At 42.4% G+C, this 22,884-nt stretch overlaps 1 protein-coding gene across 1 annotated transcript in view; it reads right to left on the reverse strand.

Moving 5' to 3' along the window:
- syt12 (synaptotagmin XII) overlaps positions 1-22,884 on the reverse strand; it is a 37,928-nt gene that overhangs the window by 10,441 nt on the left and 4,603 nt on the right. The window contains exons 2-4 of the mRNA XM_071326885.1: positions 15,516-15,576; positions 14,840-15,033; positions 5,328-5,738 (exon numbers count right to left, since the gene is read on the reverse strand). Coding sequence (XP_071182986.1) covers positions 5,328-5,738; positions 14,840-15,033; positions 15,516-15,561 — 651 coding nt within the window. The 5' untranslated portion in view covers positions 15,562-15,576. The remainder of the gene's footprint in view (positions 1-5,327; positions 5,739-14,839; positions 15,034-15,515; positions 15,577-22,884) is intronic.

Raw genomic sequence — 22,884 nt, forward strand, 5'->3', positions numbered from 1 at the left:
ACCAGATGAGAACGACTGCCGCCTCCCATTGAAGCCACGAAAGTTGAAGGCCGACTGCGGTACTGCAGGCATTGTTAGTGGAAAACAGGATCCCCCATATCTTCAAAGACAATTTTCGTGTCAATAAAAACATATTGAGGACAATCATGGTACCAACAATTGCTTCTAATGCACCTGATGTATGTCCTTGAAGCGATTATTTTAAAATCACACACTGAAGAAGTTAAGGATAATTTAGTTGCTAATGGAAGCCTGCAGTACCCCGGTTGGCCTTCAACTTGAGTTACTCAATGATAGGGGCAGCACTGAGCTAGCCTGCAACATCACTTCCTGGTGTAGCTCAAACTGCACATGTTATGTCTCCATGAGACGCCATCATAACCGACTTCAGTTGGCTTCAATGTGCTATTGACACTTCACATAGGAATTAATGGTATCAAAAATACGCACAAGGGCATCACGCAACAGACGTCATCACAGCCAGCAACATACCAGTGTAATGTCTACACTCGGTTTGTTGCTTTTATTAAATAGTTTTCATTAAATCAAAGCTTAAGTTCGTATTGCTACGGATTCCGCGACGCGGTCAGCTTTGACGGCTGGTACCGCAAGTTTGTGTCCCGGATTCCTGTTAAGTATTAGTTGCTAGCTGCTAGCTATCATTAAAACGGAGCAGGCTAACACTAGCAGTGCTAGCCCACAAATGTTTTTATCCACGGCTGGGCACAAATGCTTCAGGTGTGAGATGATTTCCACACAATCACAAGATGAAGATAAGGTGCAACTGGGAAATAGACATGCATTTGTCTGCCCTAAATGCACCACTATCAAGCACTTTAGGGAAGAGATCCTCAGGCTGTCAGCTCGGCTGTGAGAAAAGGATAACCTGTTTTCTAAGTACACCGACCTTGCTGTAACCCAAGCAAACCCAATCTCAGTTTTCAATGCCTCCTATAGCAAAGCTGCTGATGAGTCGGGCGGCGTTGATCTCAATCCAATGGACAGATGTTCAGCTCAACTCCGCGGCCCAGTGGAGACTGGACACTTGCAAGGCGTAGGAGATTAGGGCAGTCTGGCCACCCTTCATCTATCCGAGAAGATCTGATCCAGCTATCAAACAGCTTCGCCCCACTTGAGACGAACCTAACAGCCCCGGGAGTCAGCACTGATCCTGGGTGTATACCAACAGCCAGCGGCACCCTCCCCACGGACACCGCAGTTCAGCAGGTCGCTTCCCCATCACAACCACCATTATTGTGGGCAGCTCGATGGTGAAAGAGTTTGGCCTGCCTATGATCTGTGGACCGACCAAGGTCCACTGTCACCCAGGAGCCCAGGAGCCCATATCCATGACATCAACTCCCTCCTGCCCACGGTTCCGGACAACTACTCCAATATTGACACCATTGTCATTCATGTAGGTTTTAACGGCCTTTGTTTGAGGCGATCTGAGGGAGAACTACATGTTTTAAACACCCTCGCTAGCACAGGGAAGATAATAATTATCTCTGTTTCCCTCTTTTTGTGACAACTTTGAGTTGCTGTGGGAGCAACCAGCACTTTTTAAAAGAGACAGTATTCATCCTAACCGAAGGGGTTCCAGGATGATTATTTAAGAGACTGACAGACAGGGTCTGGTAGTGCTCCAGTCCTCCCTGTCAGAATAAGCAACAGAGGACTTGTAAAGTATATGAACTCCTGTAGAAATGGCACTACGGTTATTGTGAGTAACCTCATTTATTTCCCTTTAGCTCCACCTTCTAGTGACTTTATACAAACTGTCATCTCCTACCATTCTGATAGATTGGAGACTGTCAGAAAACGTGGGTTGTAAACATGAATCATTTGGTTGTTATTCCATTGGTTACCTCGAGGCACATGCCCACAGTCATTGAATATGGCACTTTTAAATGTTAGCGCAATCACAAGTTAAACCTTTCCAGTGAATGACCTCAGTACTGAGCTCAAAGTTGATTGCATGTTTCTCACTGAAACATGGCTGTCATCAGACTGTAATGCTGCTCTTATTGAAGCCTCCCCGGACTACAGCTTTTCATACTTTATCAGAAATGGGAAAACGGATGGGGGGACAGCCTCTATTTTAACTAATGCTCTCAGCTGTAAGGATATTTAGTTTGGCGACTTTGGGTCTTTTAAGCATCATGCTATACTGTTTAAATGTCAGCCACCAGTGCTGGCCATAACCGTGTATAGGCCACCAAAGCACTGCCCCATTTTCTTTACTGATTTATCTGAACTATTATCTATTGTCCTTGAGAACTATCATAAAATCATTGTGTTGGGAGATTTGAACATTCATGTTGACAAAGAGACTGACCCCAAGGCCATTGAATTTATGAATCTTTTGAGCTCTATGGACTTTATCCAACATGTTACTGGGCCCACCCATAACCACAGCCATACTCTGGACCTGGTTATTACCAAGGGGCTTTCTACTGGGCCCACCCATAACCACGGCCATACTCTGGACCTGGTTATTACCAAGGGGCTTTCTACTGGGCCCACCCATAACCACAGCCATACTCTGGACCTGGTTATTACCAAGGGGCTTTCTACTGGGTCCACCCATAACCACGGCCATACTCTGGGCCTGGTTATTACCAAGGGGCTTTCTACTGGGTCCACCCATAACCACAGCCATACTCTGGACCTGGTTATTACCAAGGGGCTTTCTACTGGGTCCACCCATAACCACAGCCATACTCTGGACCTGGTTATTACCAAGGGGCTTTCTACTGGGTCCACCCATAACCACAGCCATACTCTGGACCTGGTTATTACCAAGGGGATTTCTACTGGGCCCATCCTTAACCACAGCCATACTCTGGACCTGGTTATTACCAAGGGGCTTTCTACTGGGCCCATCCTTAACCACAGCCATACTCTGGACCTGGTTATTACCAAGGGGCTTTCTATTGACATATCCTCTATTGTTGATGTTGCTTTATCTGATCACCACTGTGTATTTTTTACAACCTTGTTGCCCATAGCACCGGGTAGTACTGAACAGATTATTAAGAAACGCTATCTTACCTTTGACATTGCTACATAATTTATTGAGTGTATGAACAATACTCCACCACCTATACTTCCGTCTTGTGATGATTTAGTTGATAACTTTAATAGCAAATTAAGGGCAACCATTGATGCCATAGCTCCAGTAAAGTTGAATAAGGACACATCCAAACAGAGAGCCCCTCGGATGAGTGAGGAAACTAATCAATTAAAGAGAAATTACAGAAAGGCAAAGCGGAAGTGGAGACAGTCAAAGTTGAAGGTCCATTATGATATCTGAGAGAGCAACTTGGCGTATAAAACAAGTCAATTAAAAATGCCAGACGGGTTCATTTTTCTAACTTGATCACTATTAATCAGAATAATTTGAGTGCTCTTCTCGATCATTAATGGTCTAATAAATCCTACCCCGCAAACCTATGTGAACTTTCCTCCACGTCTAAATGTGATGAGTTTGCTGCATTTTTCAGAGATAAGATAATCAACATTAGGCTGGGTATCAGTCAAGCAAGACCTGATGATAAGTTTGATGATATATGCCCTAGCCTGTCATGCAAAGCCACTGTGGATTTATTTTCCCTGGTTGACACAGACATACTCAGGAAAGTGATATCACAACTTAAGCCTTCTACCTGCCTTCTTGATCCTATCCCCACCACCTTCTTCAAAACAGTTTTTAATTGCATATCTGAAGTGCAAGCTATTGTTAAAAACTGCTATGGTGAAACCCCTTCTGAAAAAAGGTCAATTAGATTCTTCAACTCTTAGCAATTTTTGGCCAACATCCAACCTTCCATTCTGAAGCAACATTTTGGAGAAATTGATTTTCAAACAGATAAATTACTTTTTAAGTGCCAACTGTAATTAAAAAAAAAAATCCAATCTGTTTTCTGTACCCACCACAGCACAGAGACAGCGTTAGTTAAAGTGGGAAATTATTTTAGAGACAACACAGATGCCAAACAGCTCTCTGTCCTTAGATTGAAGTTCTGCATTTGACACTGTTGAACATGATGTCCTTCTGGACAGACTGGAGAGGTGGGTTGGCCTCTCCGGTCCAGTTCTGGTTCAATTTTTGGTCCGGTACTGTTCAGTTTCTATATGTTACCCCTTGGCAGCATTATCAGAAAGCACAGCACTACACAGACAATACACAACTTTACATTTCTGTGTCACCAAAGGATTTTAGCTCCACGGATTCATTATTAGACTGTATTAGTGGGCAGCAGGTAGCCTATTGGATAAGCCTAGTGGTTATGAGCTTTGGGCCAGTAACCAAAAGGTCACTGGTTCAAATCCCTGAGCTGACTAGGTGGGGGAAAAAATCTGTCGATGTGCCCTTGAGCAAGGCACTTAACCCGAATTGCTCCTGTAAATCGCTCTGGATAATAGCATCTGCTAAATTACTAAAATGTCAAATGTAAATGTATTAGTGATTTAAATACACTTGGATGGCTCACAACTTCCTTCAGCTAAATCAAGAGAATCTATCCGCACATTTTAATTCACGGGCAATAAAGATAAAACACCAGGTAAAAAAAAAACCTAGGTGTCATTTTAGATTCTGAACTAAATTTAGAATCACACAATAGGAATGTGACCAAAATAGCTTTTTACCACCTGAGGAACATTGCCAAGGTGCGGACCGTTTCTCTCTCAGTCTGATACAGAGAGACTCATCCATGCTTGACTACTGTAATGATCTCCTGTCTGGTCTACCCAAGAAATCCATTGGTCAACTGCAAAACATACAAAATGCTGCAGCACGGGTACTGACCAAGACCAGATGGAGAGCACACATTACACTGGTTTTAAGGTCTCTGCACTGGCTGCCTGTGAGTTTTAGAATACATTTTAAGATGCTTCTATTGGTTTATAAATCAAACCACGATTGTGCACCCCAATACATGTCAGACATGCTTTTAAGTGATATACCCAGTAGGTCCCTCTTAGGTCCTCTGGCCTTTTAACTATCCCAAAGCCTAGGACCAATAGCTTTGCTTTCCTTAGGGTGCTTTTTATCTTGTGTTTGTTGGTTGGTAAATATTTCCTCTTTTAATTTCATTAAAACTAGATATGATGTGATCGATGGCTTTGTCCATTCAAAACAGAGAGAATTTTCTGTCTGGTTTCTGAGAACATTTTCTACAAGAATGATCCCAGAACATCATTAGTGTTGCATCTTCAGTGAAATGTGTTATCACAGAACCATTCTGCAAAGCCAAAATAAAATACGATAATATCAATCTAAAAGACTATTACCACAAGCACACACACATGCACACACTCACCCTGGTGACGCCCACGTTGAGTTCTTCAGGAACCAAGGTGACCCGGATAAAGCAGCCGGGGAAGTCCCCTTCCTCCTTCTCCAGCAGGTCCTTGCCCTGGTGCAGGGCGATGTGGAGCACCCCCGGCCCAGGCCCTGGTCGGGCCTCGTACTCCAGGGTCACCTCCAGCTGCCCCACTGTGTAGTCGTGCCCAAAATTGTTGCCGATGGAGGAAATAGAGCTGAGAGAGTCGGTGGACATGGAGCGGTTGAAGGGCACCACCCCAGCGGCAGGGTCCATCAGGTCCCGGCTCATCAGCTCCAGGTGGCCCAGATCCCGCAGCCCATCCGGGGTGTCCACCAGCTGCAGGCTGGGCTTACGACTCAGGTTGGTGGAGGCGGAGGCTCGTCTGTGGTTGTTGGCGACCACTCTCTGAGGATACAAACAACACAAAATTACACATCAACTCTTGCGTCAAGTTCTAAGAAATTCAGTAATATTTTATTAGGTAACACTTTATATGAAGGGGGTATACATAAAGTTGTTATGAAACCAGTATTATTGCAGTATTATTCATAACAACCTTAGTAACACATTTATCCACAGGAATTTCCAAATTAAAGGCCTATTGTAAAATGGACATGTTTATTTTTTACTTCTTCTTCTATGGTATATTGGTGATCACACAATTTAATGAGCATCCTGCCACCCACTCTGCGGGATGGAAATAGGATTCCCCAAAAACTCAACTTTTCTGTTAAATAAATAAATAAAACAGATCTGATCCCTACACAGGCTCAAGGGACCCTGAGAGGGTGGGTCTTCCGGTGCTTGCAGGTCTTCAGATGTAAAATCCTTGAGTCCCAAAAACTTTTCTGACGCAGCCATTATAATGTCCAGTTCCTTCGACTTCCTTGAGACTTGTGCTATACAGTTTATAACTGTGGCAAAGAACGCAACAACATCCATATTTTTAACACACAGGGTATCTTTTGTCTGGCAGCAAACATTTACTACAGGCTGTGGTGCGTCCACAACCATATCGCCACTAGTTTCACTTGTTTTTTCAATTATTTTAATCTCCTCCCCATAGGAGATTCGATTGACCACTCTAACTTTTGCTACCTCAATCTCCTTCACCCTTACAGAGTACTCCAGGAACTCAGGATCATGATCCCCACCACAATTGCAACACCGTCATCCTTATGTCTCAAGACATCAGTCAGGAAGTTAAAGCTTGGTCGCAAATGGGTCTTCCAAATGGACAATGACCCCCAAGCATACGTCCAAAGTTGTGGCAAAATGGCTTAAAGACAACAACGTAGAAGCATTGGAGTGGCCATCACAAAGCCCTGACCTCAATCCTATACAACATTTGTGGGCAGAACTGAAAAAGCATGTGCGAGCAAGGAGGCCTACAAACCTGACTCAGGTTAGTCCTAACCAACTTACCAAAAAGATAGTGTGTTAACAAGACATTTGTTGGAGTGGTTGAAAAACGAGTTTTAATGACTCCAACCTAAGTGTATGTAAACTTCCGACTTCAATTGTACATACATACGCACACTTTTTAATATACCTTTATTATTCCCCGCAAACCCTACCACCCTTCCCCCAATCGGAGTAAACTAATAAACAATAACATTTAGGCTTCTACTTTCAGTTTATACATCTTATACACATTTTACAGACACGATCTATTTTACAATAGTTCTATTTTGTTTGTTTATAGTCCTGGCCTTCCTCTAGTTATGATGTCCGTCCAGTTTGATTTATATTTGAAAACTATGCTATTTCACAACATTTCTGAACCTATACACATTTGGCAGGCCCTGTATGTTTTACATTTGTTATCTTGTTGTTATTAGTAGTGACGCCTCGTATGTGTACCATACGGTTAAACACGGACTCAGCTACAACAGCACCGACTGTCTTGTTAAGCTCAAAGGTGCCTTTGTTTCATGACTCAAATGTTGTGAAGGAGACTTGGGAAGAACGAAAGCGGAGATGATTACAATGAATGTTTCAGGACCAAAGACCGTGCGGGATATTTTGGATGATCTGTCCCCGACCGAAGGCGAGCCCGTGTATTTCTCAGCTGCCAGTGACGCCTCAAACAAGGGAAATAGAAACATGTGTCCAGTGTGCGTGAGATATTTCTCTGTGTCTGATGGAGTGCAGTGCAAGTCACTTGACTTTTATGAAGACAGTGATGAAACTGCAAATGGCATACATCAAGCTCTGATGAACTGTCTGGAAAAACATGAACTGGATATTAGACACATCACAGTCTATGCAGCAGATAATGCCAATGTCAACTTTGGAAAACACCTCTCCGTTTACCAGTTATTGAGCAGTGCCAACAATCGCATTCTGAAAGCTAATTGCCCAGCACACATAGCTCATAATGCCTGCAAGAACGCCTGCGATCAGTGGTCAGTGGATATTGAGACAATTGTTTAAAGATCTACAGCCACTTCTCAGTATCTGCCGCCCGAAGAGAGGAACTGCGTGCATTTCTTTTGCCTTTGTTGACATTGAGCGGAGTGAAATTCTGCGACATGTTTGCACACGATGACTCTCTCTTCTTCCAGCTGTCGATCGTCTCCTGCAAAGCTGGCCAGCTCTTACTACGTACTTCAGGTCCCTTGGGGAGACCTGTCCTGTGGCACTGAAGAGTATTTTTGAGTATGAAGAAAAAAACGGAAGCCGCTGAGATTTATCTGTGCTCTTTCCACAACGTGGGGTGTGTTTTTGACCAACTCGTAAAAAAGCTGGAGGAAACAGCGCTCTGCATCACAGATGTTTACGAGGAAGTCCAACATTTCAAAATGAAGATGCTTCAGTGGAAACAGAACAGTGTTTTTTGATACCAGACCAAGCAGCTGATGGACTAACAATTGTCAGCACAAAGGTCCAAGCAGCAACAGGACTTTGTGCAGTTCTATGACACTGTCATTACATACACTGACAAGTGGTTTGATTTCTCACCAGAAAATGTAATGTTGAAACTGAAACCGATCAGCCTCTATGAGGAGCTCTCCTTCACTGACCTGGAGCAGGTGGTGGTTGCCCTCAAAATGACAGAGACAGTCATTATGGACCAACTCTATGAAGAGTTTTGTGCTAGCCGGGAGGAAATACAGAAAATGAACTTCAAATGTCTGTGAACTGTGACTTGTCATGTAAGGACTTCTCTCTGGCTATGCGAAAGGACAAAGGACTGCTTGAATCAGTTAAGAGCAGCAAAAAAATATCCATGGGAAAAGTAGACTTGGTGAGTGACTTGTGCCCCGCTTTTCCTCTTTCGCATTTGAAATGTTAAAAAATTTTTTTGATGTAATTTCTTTGATCATTTATTTTGAGGTTTATTCACATAAGTTTACATAATGATACAGTTTTAGTAAAGCTATAGACTGAATGGAATATACAAATGTTTTGCCTTTCCAATTGACTAAGAATATGATATACACTGTATATTCATTCACACAACACCATACCCACACCGCAGTGGCACCGTGCACTGGCACGCCACCTTGTGTCCCTTATTTGGTAGTGAGAAAGTTGGCAACCCTACCATCTGCCCCTCTGACAGTACGCTTTAACTTGCAATGAAAACGACTTTCTGACAAAATTATAAACTCATAATATCTGAAAATGTAGCTAGCTAGACTCTTACCTGCATACATGGATGAACGCTTCTCCCTCTCTGTCACAGATACCATGGTTGCCCTTAGTTTGAAGATGTCATCTGGTGACAGATGTTTTACACAACAGCCTTCAGTTTTCTTCTCAACTCCCTCTGCATATGTGCAATCAAACGCCAGAATTTTCTCCATCTCCTTAGCTATCATATTTTGCTTCCACCGGGCATTCCACAGATTTCAAAACTCTGTCAATTTCTTCAGTGACAACAACACTGTTGATCGCGGTTTCTTCCCCATCACTGTCATCAAAAGACTCTACAATGTCTGGTTCAATGGAAACTTGTTTTTAACCATTTTTACCTAAATCAGGAATTTCTGATTCATTTTCAGGGTCAGAGAGAGTCAGCATGGCACGATTTTCCTCCAGTAGGTGGAGAGCAGTAGCAACAGTTATTTTGCAGTTCTTCATGATATCTTTCTAAAAAATCCACAGTAGAGAGGATTATCTACACATACTGAGCAGCTCATGTTATAGACAGAAGCATGCTACATGGCAAACCAATCTGAACTCATCTATCGGCATGTTCAGCCCATCCATTATCTCAGCCAATCATGGATAGCGGGAAGGTTCCTCATAATTTAACAATTTTATTCGTATTTACAGATGGCATACACGTTTGTAATTAAGCCACATGAAAGTTTACATGTTCCAGAAGGCATTTCTGCCCCCCCTAAAAGTGTAATACGTTCAAATGCCTCTCCTGTGAAGTAGTGAGATGCAACATGTTTCCTGAAACAAGTCACATTTGTGGATTGTAATACATCCAAAAGTGGAAAAGAATTATAAAAAAATCAGTAAACACAGCATGAATATCCACAAACAGTTTTGGAATATGTATTTCACATTTTTACATATTCACGGATTATGGTTTAATTTGTGAAATATTTTGTACAGATTTACAGTAATGGTTATATTTACAAAATATTTCTATATATTCACAGACCATAGTTTCATTTGTGAGTTATGTTGAATATACGCAAAAAATCTCACTCCATAGAAATGTCGCTAAATGCTATCAAAAGCATAGAAACTCCTGGTGACAAAACTCTTCAAAGGCAGCCTGAAAAGTAGCTGGATTTGGTGCTAGATTCTCTCTCAAAAATAAATGTTCCTTGAGGGGTCTGAAAACTTGCGTGAGGGATTGAAGAAGGACGCTGTCATTGGAACCTATTCAAAAAAGCTGATTTAACAAAGTGGATATTCGTCAAATCCGTCATCAGTAACAAGGAGGTTACTAAAATCCGACATGGATATACTTGGCTGTTTTTGATGAAAAATATTTAGAGGTTGTCCTTTTTGGGTTTCAAAAAAAGGTCAGCTATACGCTTACTCCCGTTCATATAAACTAAACTCAGCAAAAAAAAGAAACGTCCTCTCACTGTCAACTGCCTTAATTTTCAGCAAACTTAACGTGTAATATTTTGGATGAACATAACAAGATTCAACAACTGAGACATAAACTGAACAAGTTCCACAGACATGTGACTAGCAGAAATTGAATAATGTGTCCCAGAACAAAGGGCGGGTCAAAATCAAAAGTAACAGTCAGTATCTGGTGTGGCCACCAGCTGCATTAAGTACTGCAGTGCATCTCCTCCTCATGGACTGCACCAGATTTGCCAGTTCTTGCTGTGAGGTGTTACCCCACTCTTCCACCAAGGCACCTGCAAGTTCCCATACATTTCTGAGGGGAAATGGCCCTAGCCCTCACCCTCCAGTTCAACAGGTTCCAGACGTGCTCAATGGGATTGAGATCCGGGCTCTTAGCAGGCCATGGCAGAACACTGACATTTCTGTCTTGCAGGAAATCACGCACAGAACGGGCAGTATGGCTGGTGGCATTGTCATGCTGGAGTGTCCGGTCAGGATGAGCCTGCAGGAAGGGTACCACATGAGGGAGGAGGATGTCTTCCCTGTAACGCACAACGTTGAGATTGCCTGCAATGACAACAAGCTCAGTCCGATGATGCTGTGACACACCGCCCCAGACCATGACGAACTCTCCACCTCCAAATCGATCCCGCTCCAGAGTACAGGCCTCGGTGTAACGCTCATTCCTTCAACGATAAACGTGAATCCGGCCATCACCCCCAATGAGACAAAACCACGACTCGTCAGTAAAGAGCACTTTTTGCCAGTCCTGTTTGGTCCAGCGACGGTGGGTTTGTGCCCATAGGCGACGTTGTTGCCGGTGATGTCTGGCGAGGACCTGCCTTACAACAGGCCTACAAGCCCTCAGTCCAGCCTCTCTCAGCCTATTGCGGACAGTCTGACCACTGATGGAGGGAGTGTGCGTTCCTGGTACCGATCCTGTGCAGGTTTTGTTACACGTGGTCTGCCACTGCGAGGACAATCAGCTGTCTGTCCTGTCTCCCTGTAGCGCTGTCTTAGGCGTCTCACAGTACGGACATTGCAATTTATTGCCCTGGCCACATCTGCAGTCCTCATGCCTCCTTGCAGCATGCCTAAGGCACATTCACGCAGATGAGCAGGGACCCTGGGCTTCTTTCTTTTGGTGTTTTTCAGAGTCAGTAGAAAGGCCTCTTTAGTGTCCTAAGTTTTCATAACTGTGACCTTAATTGCCTACCATCCGTAAGCTGTTAGGGTCTTAACGACCGTTCCACAGGTGCATGTTCATTAATTGTTTATGGTTCATTGAACAAGCATGGGAAACAGTGTTTAAACGCTTTACAATGAAGATCTGTGAAGTTATTTGGATTTTTACGAATGATCTTTGAAAGACAGGGTCCTGAAAATGGGACGTTTCTTTTTTTGCTGAGTTTAGTAGCATAGCTAACATATAGAAATCGGTGGTGGTAGTTGAAGACGTTTTTAAGTGTAATGCAGTTGATTGGTGACGATGACATGAATATGTATTAGGGTTGACATCTATACAAACATTATACTCCGATTTTTACCCCAACATAGTGTGACTACACATATAAACAATAGCCTAAATGTAGGCACATTTTGATGAGCAGCAATGAAGGGATTCTGGATCCATTTCCTACGAGAGGACGCGTTGGTGGTGTTTACATGGCATTTCATTGTTTTGGTCGCTATCCATTGACCTCTTCACTGCATGTCCCAGAGTGCTTTGCACAGCAGGCACAAGTGAGGTTTGTTGTGCAAATTAAAGGGGATTTAATAATATGATATAAACATTGTGCAGCAGCCAAACGGTCATTTTATTACCATGATGGAGATAACAATGGCACATCAGCTGCATATTCTGTATGGGTCATTCTATAGAAGTGTGCAAAAAAAAGTTTCAGCACATGTCTTCCAACATGTCAGGCAAACAGTGAGAAATGGCACCCAGGGCAGTACTACACCCCTGCAATCTGCTGCACCGAACGAGCAATTGAAGCGCACCTAGCCTACTCTTTTGCCTCGCGATAAAATTTGGTCATGCAGAAATGAGAGACCAGGTGTGGATATTTCATAAAAATTTGGGAAGATTTGGCCAAGGTAAAAGTTCTGGTTGGTGTCAGGAATTGTAAAACAGGAAGGGAGGTTGAGTGAAGTAACAGCAAACATGTTGAATGCGCAACTAATGAGCATGTCCGGAAAGCCTAACAAGTTTGACAAAATTACCTTATCTTTCAGTCTAATATGGCTATTTACTTTCTTTCTTTTGTAGCTCTTGATCAGAAGCAAGCTTTTTGAAAGTAGTTAGGCCTAACTGTCCTCTCCAAGTTTAGCTGGAATTTAAGTCAAAAGGATTAGACAAATTTGATTGGTTGACGATAGGCCTATGACATTGGCTTTACATCTCGTCTGGCACTGCGCAGAATATCAGATCTCAACAACGATTGGAGAACGTTTAAGATCACCAGTAGAATACCACATCCGTATGATATACACTCAGTGGTCAGTTTATTAAGTACACCCAACTGGTACCGGGTCGGACCCCACTGTAGCCATGAAGCGATGCACCTGGTCAGCAACAATGTGCAGATACGCTGTGGCGTTCAAACGTTGCTCAATTGGTATCAAGGAAACCTAACGTGTGCCAGGAAAAACATTCTCCACACCATTACACCACCAGCCTGTACAATTGACACCAAGCAGTAAGGGGCAATGGACTCAAATTCTGACTCTGCCATCAGCATGACCCAACAGGAACTGGGATTTGTCAGACCAGGCAGTGTTTTTCCACTCCTCAACTGTCCAGCATTGGTGATCGCGTGCCCACTGGAGCCGCTTCTTCTTGTTTCTAGCTGATAGGAACCCGGTGTGGTCGTCTGCTGCAATAGCCCATCCGTGACAAGGACAGATGAGTTGTGCATTCTGAGATGCCGTTTTGCACACCACTGTTGTGCTGCGACGTTATTTGTCTGTTTGTGGCATGCCTATTAGCTTGCACGATTCTTGCCATTCTCCTTAGACCTCTTTCATCAACGAGCTGCCGCCGACTGGATGTTTTTCTGTTTGTCGCAGCACCATTCTCTGTAAACCACGGAAGTCCAGAGAGGACATACGAATTACAAATGTATTCCCTCGATATGTCGTGATCACAAGTTATTTATCTCTTGATCACGACATAACAAAAGTTGTTTTGTCGAGATCATGAGATAATCTCTATAAATAAGAGTGAACATATTGATGATAGATTGACAGTGTGGCTGAGGCAGCAGCACATATGTTTTTATTGATTGCTACACTAAATGATGGGACATTTCATGCTAACATCATGCTTTCATTTGTGTTTGGTATTCATTATCAGTTTCTAAGTTAGAATATTAGCAAGCTCAATGACCCTTACCTTGATTTAAGAGCTCTTGCGGCATCTAAGCCCTTGGAAGAAATGTACCATCCCTTAGCGTAGCAATCAATAAAAACATATACTGTCGCCTCAGTTGTCTTTCTTGGCACTGGAAAAATAATTGTCTAGAGACCTGCCGCTAATGTAAAGTAACTGTCCATACAATTTTTTGGTGGTATTTGTTGTTATCGAGCAAAATAGTTACATGTATTGCATTTATGAGTTTTGCTCCATATTGCCAAGCTCTAGCACTTACCCCCAAAATGATTTATCACCGATGTATTTTTATTGCAAAAGATGGGTCAATATATCACTAAGGATTTTTTTCATTTTGTGATACTGGTCCGCTACCCCACATGGTGGTCCTCTGTAACTAAATTGGTAGACCATGGCACATGCAGCATAAAAATAGAGATTGCCTCAATGGCGCTGCCCGTGCTGTCACAGACAACATAATGGCACAGATACAAAGAGGACACCTCTATATATCTAAATGGTGTTAATTTTTCCAGTTGTAACCGTCCATTTTGGTTTGGATGACTTGTACTTATTTTTTTACTTCATAGAATCCCCAGCTAACAAATGTACATCCCAGCAAACATATATTTTAGTCCCAGAAATATATGAGATGTTCTGTAGTGACACTTCTTAAAAACACATGAAAACAATGCAGGCAGACAGACAGACAACTCACCATGTGGCCATGCTTGAGAGGGGTACAATCCCATCACCTGGTGATATTGGTAGGGGTGTGGCTGAAGGCACATCCATTCTACAGTCTTTTAATGTGTACGTTTCAGTAGCCACATCAAAAGGTAGGACAGCATTTTTTTATTTTTAAAGATGTTTAAAAAATGAACAAAACTACCAATTCGATCAGTATCTTTCAATGTAATAATAGAACAACTCAAGATGTTCTATTGAAATAATAGTGTTTACGCCCTTAAAGATTAAAATATAATATTACAACCAATAAGAGCTCAAATATAGGAAGTAGCTTGTTTACAAATAACCCAAATGTATAAAGTTAGTGGCTTGTGTTTAAACAAACTCTGACCTTTTGCCGCGCTTCTGAGAAGGAGTTGCCATATTTTTCTTGTAGATAGCGGTAGTCAAAGTTTGGGAAGGGTGAGGGTGCAGGAAAGGTGCCAGACTTCCATAACTTCCAGAGGTTGACTCCTGCCACCGCCAACAACAGGAGGAACCCAGCCACGAACACCCCTACCTCCCAATCCGGGGGAGCTCGGACCACTGAGGGGAAATAACAGTTGTTTGTTAAGCAAATTATGTCCACTATTTACTGTAATGTATCTTTAAATGAAGAAGTGATAAAACCTTTAACACTATACATTCATAACACAAGGAGTGTCATTTGATGACTCATTACCAACAAAAACAGCATTCTCATTTGCACCTGAAAACACATTTCACATCTCCGACTTGAACGAACCATTATCAACTGTTACTGCCGTCTCTCTCTTAAGAAAAATGACTTATTATGAATGCCCAAAGCAGACAGCTTCACCCTGCCTTTTCAAAGCAGCAAACAGGCAAATTATGGAATACCTTGGTCTTTTCAACGTGTCAAAGCCTTGTTTAAGTGTTCTTATGAAGGGTTGGCTTAAGGACACACACAAACAGACTGAATCGGTGGCTCTGCTGTGTGTGACCAAGCAGCATGAAGCATCAGAATGGATGGGGCATCGCAGGGCCACGCACACACACAGACTCACCGCTGATATGGTAGTCCGATATATCCTTGCCCTGTGCTGAGGACATTGTACAGCCACCAGCCTAAAAACAAAAGAACACTAGTTTGTTCTTGGTTGAATGCACCAGTGTATAATGCATTATGAATGCATTATAATGGCTTCTGTTGCATACATATTGCACTATACGCATAAGCATAAACATTACAAGAGTAATCCTAGGTACAGCATAAGCAATCATAAGTGCTCCTTGTATCATCCTTTATAAGTGCATATAAAGGCTAGACGTGCATTCGTAACGGATTACATACAGACGCTTCATCACTCAAAGTGCATTATAAGACTTGCTATGAACATTCATAGCAGTTCACAGCTCCCTTATAATGTCATCCTTTATAAATGCACAAATATCATAATAACATTCATAAGTCATTATTGGTGGTTTGTCATATATAATACAATAGTGTATTAATACTTAAAAACATTCATAAATATTTGTCTCTCCTTGTGCCAGCATTTAAATAAAAAGAAATACTTATGTATGCCTTCATAATACAGTAAAACATAGATTCATAGTAGAAGTAACAGCTAAAGAGTGATCTATGTGTTACAGTTTATTGAACTGGTTATTGTCCAGAAGCCTGTATTACAATGTTGAGCATGACATCAGCTTAATCTTGCCATAAGCACTCATAACAACCAATTTACTGATCATGACGCATGCAGATGCTGTGTTGGGTTAGCATGCATATAATGACACTAGATCCTTTAAGACAGATTAGAGAAGTTTTAATATTGGATATAGACAGAGCATGTCTTTCAAGGTAAAGTACAACACAATATTTTTGTATCGCAATATTAACACAAGCAAATTTGCGGGTGTTAAAATCTCGGTGTTAATTCTAGTGGGCTTAACACCAGTGGGATTGAAATTGACACCACATGAGGTGAATACATGAAGTTTTATTTGAATCACAGTGGAATCATCAACGTGTTGAGTTAATTTCCATTTACTCTCTCAGAATGAAAAAGACATCACATTTCCCAGCAGGCTTTGTTGCAGGTTGCTTTTTAGAATAGTTTGTTTTAATATCTATGTTTTTGCATGCACATTGATTCATCAATTTATCTTATACTACACAAAGAAAAATAACACCGATTTATTTAAAACTAATCCAATCTGTAATTGGTTGGATTTATTTCATTTATCAATCTTCCCCATCTTGGCAGTCTTTTTAACTGCAGTGGCGGGTGATTAACAGCTCCAATTGTTGAATCCATTGGATTCCATAGGGATTATATAACACTTTGCAAGCCAGCATAATGTGACTTGCCAATGTGGCCTGTAAACCAGGAGTTTCAGACCACTGTGTTAGAGTAAAACTAGGCTGTTAGAGTAAAACTAGAATTTTTTTATATATATTGTCATAAATAATGTAATTTGGCACTCACTTGGTGAAGGATACAGGACTGCAAAAATCATGTCTGTCACTAGCAAACACAGTCATGGGTGGTACTGGTACCTCTAAAATTCACACAAAAGACACCCTCTAAAATAATATGCAAATAAGGCTTTACACCCTACAGTGTTAAAACAACACTCAAAAACAAGTTCTTGTAACACCACGTTTTAATTCCCATCAGCTCTAATAAAGTGTTAATTTAAGTCGTAATTTTGTTAAAATGTTAAAATTCCGATCGCAAATTTGCTGTGCAGTAAACAGCAAAAATGGCAGCCTCAGTATGAGTCATTCTCCCACCCTCTTTGGAAGCTCCCTGCAACTCCGTCTAGACTGAGGCTTAAGCTTACGGTATGTTTCCCAGTCGAAACTGTTCACACATATATTATGACGGAATCTTTAGAAGTTTTTGTTAGTTTTGGTCTTTGGCAGGGTTTTTTGGGCTGTTCGTGCACACTATTTTTTTTCTTTTAGCAAGTTGAAGTTTCTTTAGCTGAAATCTACACCCCCTTCAGCGGTGGTTGGTCAACAATACTACTCCTAGTAGGAGTAGGAACATTAAGTGTGTGTTGTCATTCAACGGAAGACGACTAGTTTTCATGCACATTTTTTCACTTGAGAAATACTGCACCAAAAATGTCAAAATGTATTACAGATTTATTGATTCATCTCTATTATTTTGAGGAAGTGTATGGCTATGTTGTTGCTATGGCGTCTCAAGAGGGACAAACAGTGATATTTCTTGTTTTTCAAGCGAAGGTCTTTTAAAGGAGTATGTGAGCACAGATGTTCGCTTCCCCTAGCCGAGTTCTGCTAGAAGCAAACCCAACCTATGTTTGCTTCCCCTAGCCGTGTTCTGCTAGAAGCAAACCCAACCTATGTTCGCTTCCCCTAGCCGAGTTCTGCTAGAAGCAAACCCAACCTATGTTCGCTTCCCCTAGCCATGTTCTGCTAGAAGCAAACCCAACCTATGTTCGCTTCCCCTAGCCGAGTTCTGCTAGAAGCAAACCCAACCTATGTTTGCTTCCCCTAGCCGTGTTCTGCTAGAAGCAAACCCAACCTATGTTCGCTTCCCCTAGCCGAGTTCTGCTAGAAGCAAACCCAACCTATGTTCGCTTCCCCTAGCCGAGTTCTGCTAGAAGCAAACCCAACCTATGTTCGCTTCCCCTAGCCATGTTCTGCTAGAAGCAAACCCAACCTATGTTCGCTTCCCCTAGCCGAGTTCTGCTAGAAGCAAACCCAACCTATGTTCGCTTCCCCTAGCCGTGTTCTGCTAGAAGCAAACCCAACCTATGTTCGCTTCCCCTAGCCGAGTTCTGCTAGAAGCAAACCCAACCTATGTTCGCTTCCCATAGCCGAGATCTGCTAGAAGCAAACCCAACCTATGTTCGCTTCCCCTAGCCGAGTTCTGCTAGAAGCAAACCCAACCTATATTCGCTTCCCCTAGCCGAGATCTGCTAGAAGCAAACCCAACCTATGTTCGCTTCCCCTAGCCAAGTTCTGCTAGAAGCAAACCCAACCTATGTTCGCTTCCCCTAGCCGAGTTCTGCTAGAAGCAAACCCAACCTATGTTCGCTTCCCCTAGCCAAGTTCTGCTGGAAGCAAACCCAACCTATGTTCGCTTCCCCTAGCCAAGTTCTGCTAGAAGCAAACCCAACCTATGTATGCTTCCCCTAGCCAAGTTCTGCTAGAAGCAAACCCAACCTATGTATGCGGACGCCTTCAGAGTAACCAGGAACATTATACTAATGACATAGAAGGGGGGATGAGGAGGTAGGGGAGAAATCACTCAATTCTGCTGAGCGATTTGTAAATGCAGGGCAGCCCAAGTAAATAATTAAATTGTCTGGCGCAGTGCAGGCGAATGACAGCTGCTGAAATGCCATTAGTAGGGTCCTACTGTAGCACAGAGAGAGAGAGGGCTCTGCTAAACTTGCCCCTGGCAGCTGTGAAGACTACAGCCTGTCTCTCTCATCTATAGTCTGACTTTCCCTTATCCCTCCCTCCCTTCATAAAGGTGAATGGTTCCTGAAGAGGTAGCCTGGGTTTGCTAAAGCACAAACTGATCTGGACTAGGCTTAATCAGGTTAGTTCAGGCTAGTGGAAGCTTCCCTTCACAAGGGAGAGGGAGGAGAGAGGGGGGGAAGGGAGGGAAATAATGATACAGACAGAGGGACTGAGAAAGTGAGCATCAGAAAGCAAGAGACAAAAAGCTGTTTGGGCTAAAAACCTCTATTCTCCTTAGTGAACCCTTCTGAGTGAGACAGAGAGACAAGGAAGAAAAGGACTCCACACATTGTCATTTGGTGCTGTGTATTGGCAGGCATATGTTGAATTTCAATTGCCAATTGAAAACTGCTTCTCCAATAGAAATCCCCGGTCATGCATGTCATGGCAACAACGTTAGCTAGCATAGTTAATGGTCAGAAACACATAATTGGGTCTAACTGTCGTGTCGAACTCTGCATGTGCAGGCCGTCAAATCAAAGGCACTCCTTCGATATTAAGTTGTTTTTGGCGAAAACGAAAACAAGTTAGTTTGTCACTTTCACAAGGCAGTAGTGAGGAGATTTTCAGCAACTAAATACATTGGCTTGAATCTAGGTTTCGCCTTTAGACGTAGAAAAAAAATGTCACTTCTCCCATTGACTTGCCAAACACCAAACTCTAGTCTGGTCTGCCGAGTCTGCTTTGAGATGCCTTCCCGGAAGTATCGCCATGTTTGGCCTCTAGGTTTGAAAACTCTGTGGCATTACAGTCCTTGTTCTGGAAAGAATTAGCATAACATTTCAGTTGTAGTGTCAAATTTGCATACTAAAGTACTTGGCCCATCTATTCTGAATTTGCTCAACCCTCTACATCTCATGGGTACTTCACAACTAATATCCACTAATAGTGTAGTTGCAAAAACCATCAAGTGCTATGATTAAACTGGCTCTCATGAGGACCGCCACAGGAAAGGAAGACCCAGAGTTACCTCTGCTGCAGAGGATAAGTTCATTAGAGTTACCAGCCTCAGAAATTGCAGCCCAAATAAATACTTCACAGAGTTCAAGTAACAGACACATGTCAACATCAACTGTTCAGAGGAAACTGCCTGAATCAGGTCTTCATGGTCGAATTGCTACAAAGAAACCACTACTAAAGGACACCAATAATAAGAAGAGACTTGCTTGGGCCAAGAAACACGAGCAATGGACATTAAACAGGTGGAAATCTGTCCTTTGGTCTGATGAGTCCATATTTGAGATTTTTGGTTCCAACCGCTGTGTCTTTCTGAGACGCAGTGTAGGTGAACGGATGATCTCTGCATGTGTGGTTCCCACCATGAAGCATGGAGGAGGAGGTGTGATGGTGCGGTGGTGCTTTGCTGGTGACACTGTGATAAGGGAATTATATGCTTAATGGTAATGACTAAAAATATTCCACCCTGAAACCATATAATTGTATGAAATTTATTAGAATCATAAAACTATAATCTGATGATGTGTGTAGTTTTAGTCAGAATTAGAGCAAGGACCTTTTGTTCCTTTTTAGGACGTAAGCAGGGTGCAAGTGGGAAACAAATGATAAGAGGAGCTATCGACAGACGAGTTGTACTACTGTGTTCCTTACAGGACATTCTGTCTCCACCCGTGGAGGGGAGAAACTGTTAGGCTTGCAGAAGATTATGAAACATGTTGCAGATTAAAGAAACAATGTATCTGTATAGTGGAAAAACACAGACTGTCTGAGCAAGGCGTAGCTTAAGATTTGAACTCGTATGTATGCGCGAAGGATACCTACTGTTTGTGTGGAAGTATGCTATAAAATGGATGTCTTCGTATAATGGACTTCAGAACGTTCTCTGAATAAACTGTACTAGACTTTTGCATAAACTGAGTCTTTGACTAATTATTATTAAACCCATGGTCTTACAAACCTCCGGAATTGGTCAAAGCTATTGATTGATTGATAGTTATTATCATTGGGATTGAAAATTCTCGTGACACACTGTTAGTGATTTATTTAGAATTCAAGGGACACTTAACCAGCATGGCAACCACAGTATTCTGCAGCGATACACCATCCCATCTGGTTTGTGCTTAGTGGGACTATCATTTGTTCTACAACAGTACAATGACCCAACACACCTCCAGGCTGTGTAAGGGCTATTTGACCAAGAAGGAGAGTGATGGAGTACTGCATCAGATGACTTGGCCTCCACAATCACCCGACCTCAACCCAATTGAGATGGTTTGGGATGAGTTGGACCGCAGAGGGAAGGAATAGTAGCCAACAAGGGCTCAGCATATATGTGAACTCCTTCAAGACTGTTGGAAAAACATTACAGGTGACGCTGGTTGAGAGAATTCCAAGAGTGTGCAAAGCTGTCATCAGGACAAAAGGTGTCTACTTTAAAGAATATAAAATATATTTTGATTTGTTTAACACTTTTTTGGTTACTACATGATTCCATATGTGTTATTTCATAGTGTTGATGTCTTCACTATTATTCTACAATGTAGAAAATAGTCCAAATAAAGAAAAACCCTTGAATGAGTAGGTGTATCCAAACTTTTGACTGGTACTCTTCATATCGTGGGCATAACAATGACATAAGAGGTCATAAACATTAATGACAAACTATGGCTAACCTAACACGGTAGTTGGTTAGTCCCTGGCTGCTCTGTTCAATTCCACTGACATCCGCTGTCATGACTGTTTACAACATGTATTATCAGGATTACATCACATGGCTGCCTCAGACGAGAGGCCATGTCAGTGGCAGATCGACCCGATCCAGTCACAAACTAAACAATCCCCCTACTCGGATGGACAGATATTACAACAGCCCTACGCCTTACTTTATGAGACTGCTTAAAGCTGTCAGCCATAATGGTGAAACTACCATTTCTGTTACTGACATTGTTTCACTCTGACATCATTGCACGTGCCACAGAACACCAGAGTATGTACTGAATATTTTTCACCTCTGCTTCGTCGGCAAAACAAAAACAACGGCCGTGGGACGGACAGTGGCGTTGTTTCCACTAATGTGGATTCCATTGTTAACACTGCTTGGCTGTAATAGTGTATACCACATCTCAAATACCATTAACTTCGATATTTTGGGGTTTTACTTACTTACATAGGCCTATGTATGCAGCAATTCAGTTTTTGCTGTAAAAGTGTACAACTCAAATACACCTCCGATGTATAACTGTACATTTGTAACTGGATGTTTCAAGTAGGTCATATTATTTTACGTTAGCTTATCAATCCAATGCAACACAGCTGATACAATATCAAGCTGATGAAAAGTAACTATATAATAGTTGCTAATATTCCTCGAAGCAAATATCAATGAATAATACTAAATTAAGCAGATGGTGCCAAGCAGAAATATGGAGAAAACTCTGGACCGATTATTCTGAATGATTCAACCCTTTTGCTTCTGTTCGATGACAAGGATAACCTTTCGACTCAGAGACAGAAAGCAAGCTTGTTGTGGAAACACCCTCCCTGTGGAGTTGTGTGACACTGCAGCCTACACAGTGCCTACAGAGAACAAGAGAGCACAGCCGGTGCGTGTGTGTGTGAGTGATTCTCTGCGTGTGTGTGTGAGAGATACTCTGCGTGTGTGTGAGAGAGAGAGAGATACTCTGCGTGTGTGTGTGAGAGATTCTCTGCGTGTGTGTGTGAGAGAGATACTCTGCGTGTGCGTGTGTGTGTGTGAGAGAGATACTCTGCGTGTGTGTGTGTGTGTGTGTGTGTGTGTGAGAGAGAGCGAGACTCTGCGTGTGTGTGAGAGAGACTGTGTGTGTGTGAGAGAGAGAGATCGAGAGATAGACTGTGTGTGTATCCTTCTGCTTCTGCTGTGTTGGCTCTCATAAAGAGCATCATGATTGGCTCCTCTGTGTCTTTGCAGGGGAGACCACACAGCGCATGGG

Source organism: Salvelinus alpinus, chromosome 9, assembly GCF_045679555.1.
Source record: "Salvelinus alpinus chromosome 9, SLU_Salpinus.1, whole genome shotgun sequence".
NCBI classification, from domain to species: domain Eukaryota; kingdom Metazoa; phylum Chordata; class Actinopteri; order Salmoniformes; family Salmonidae; genus Salvelinus; species Salvelinus alpinus.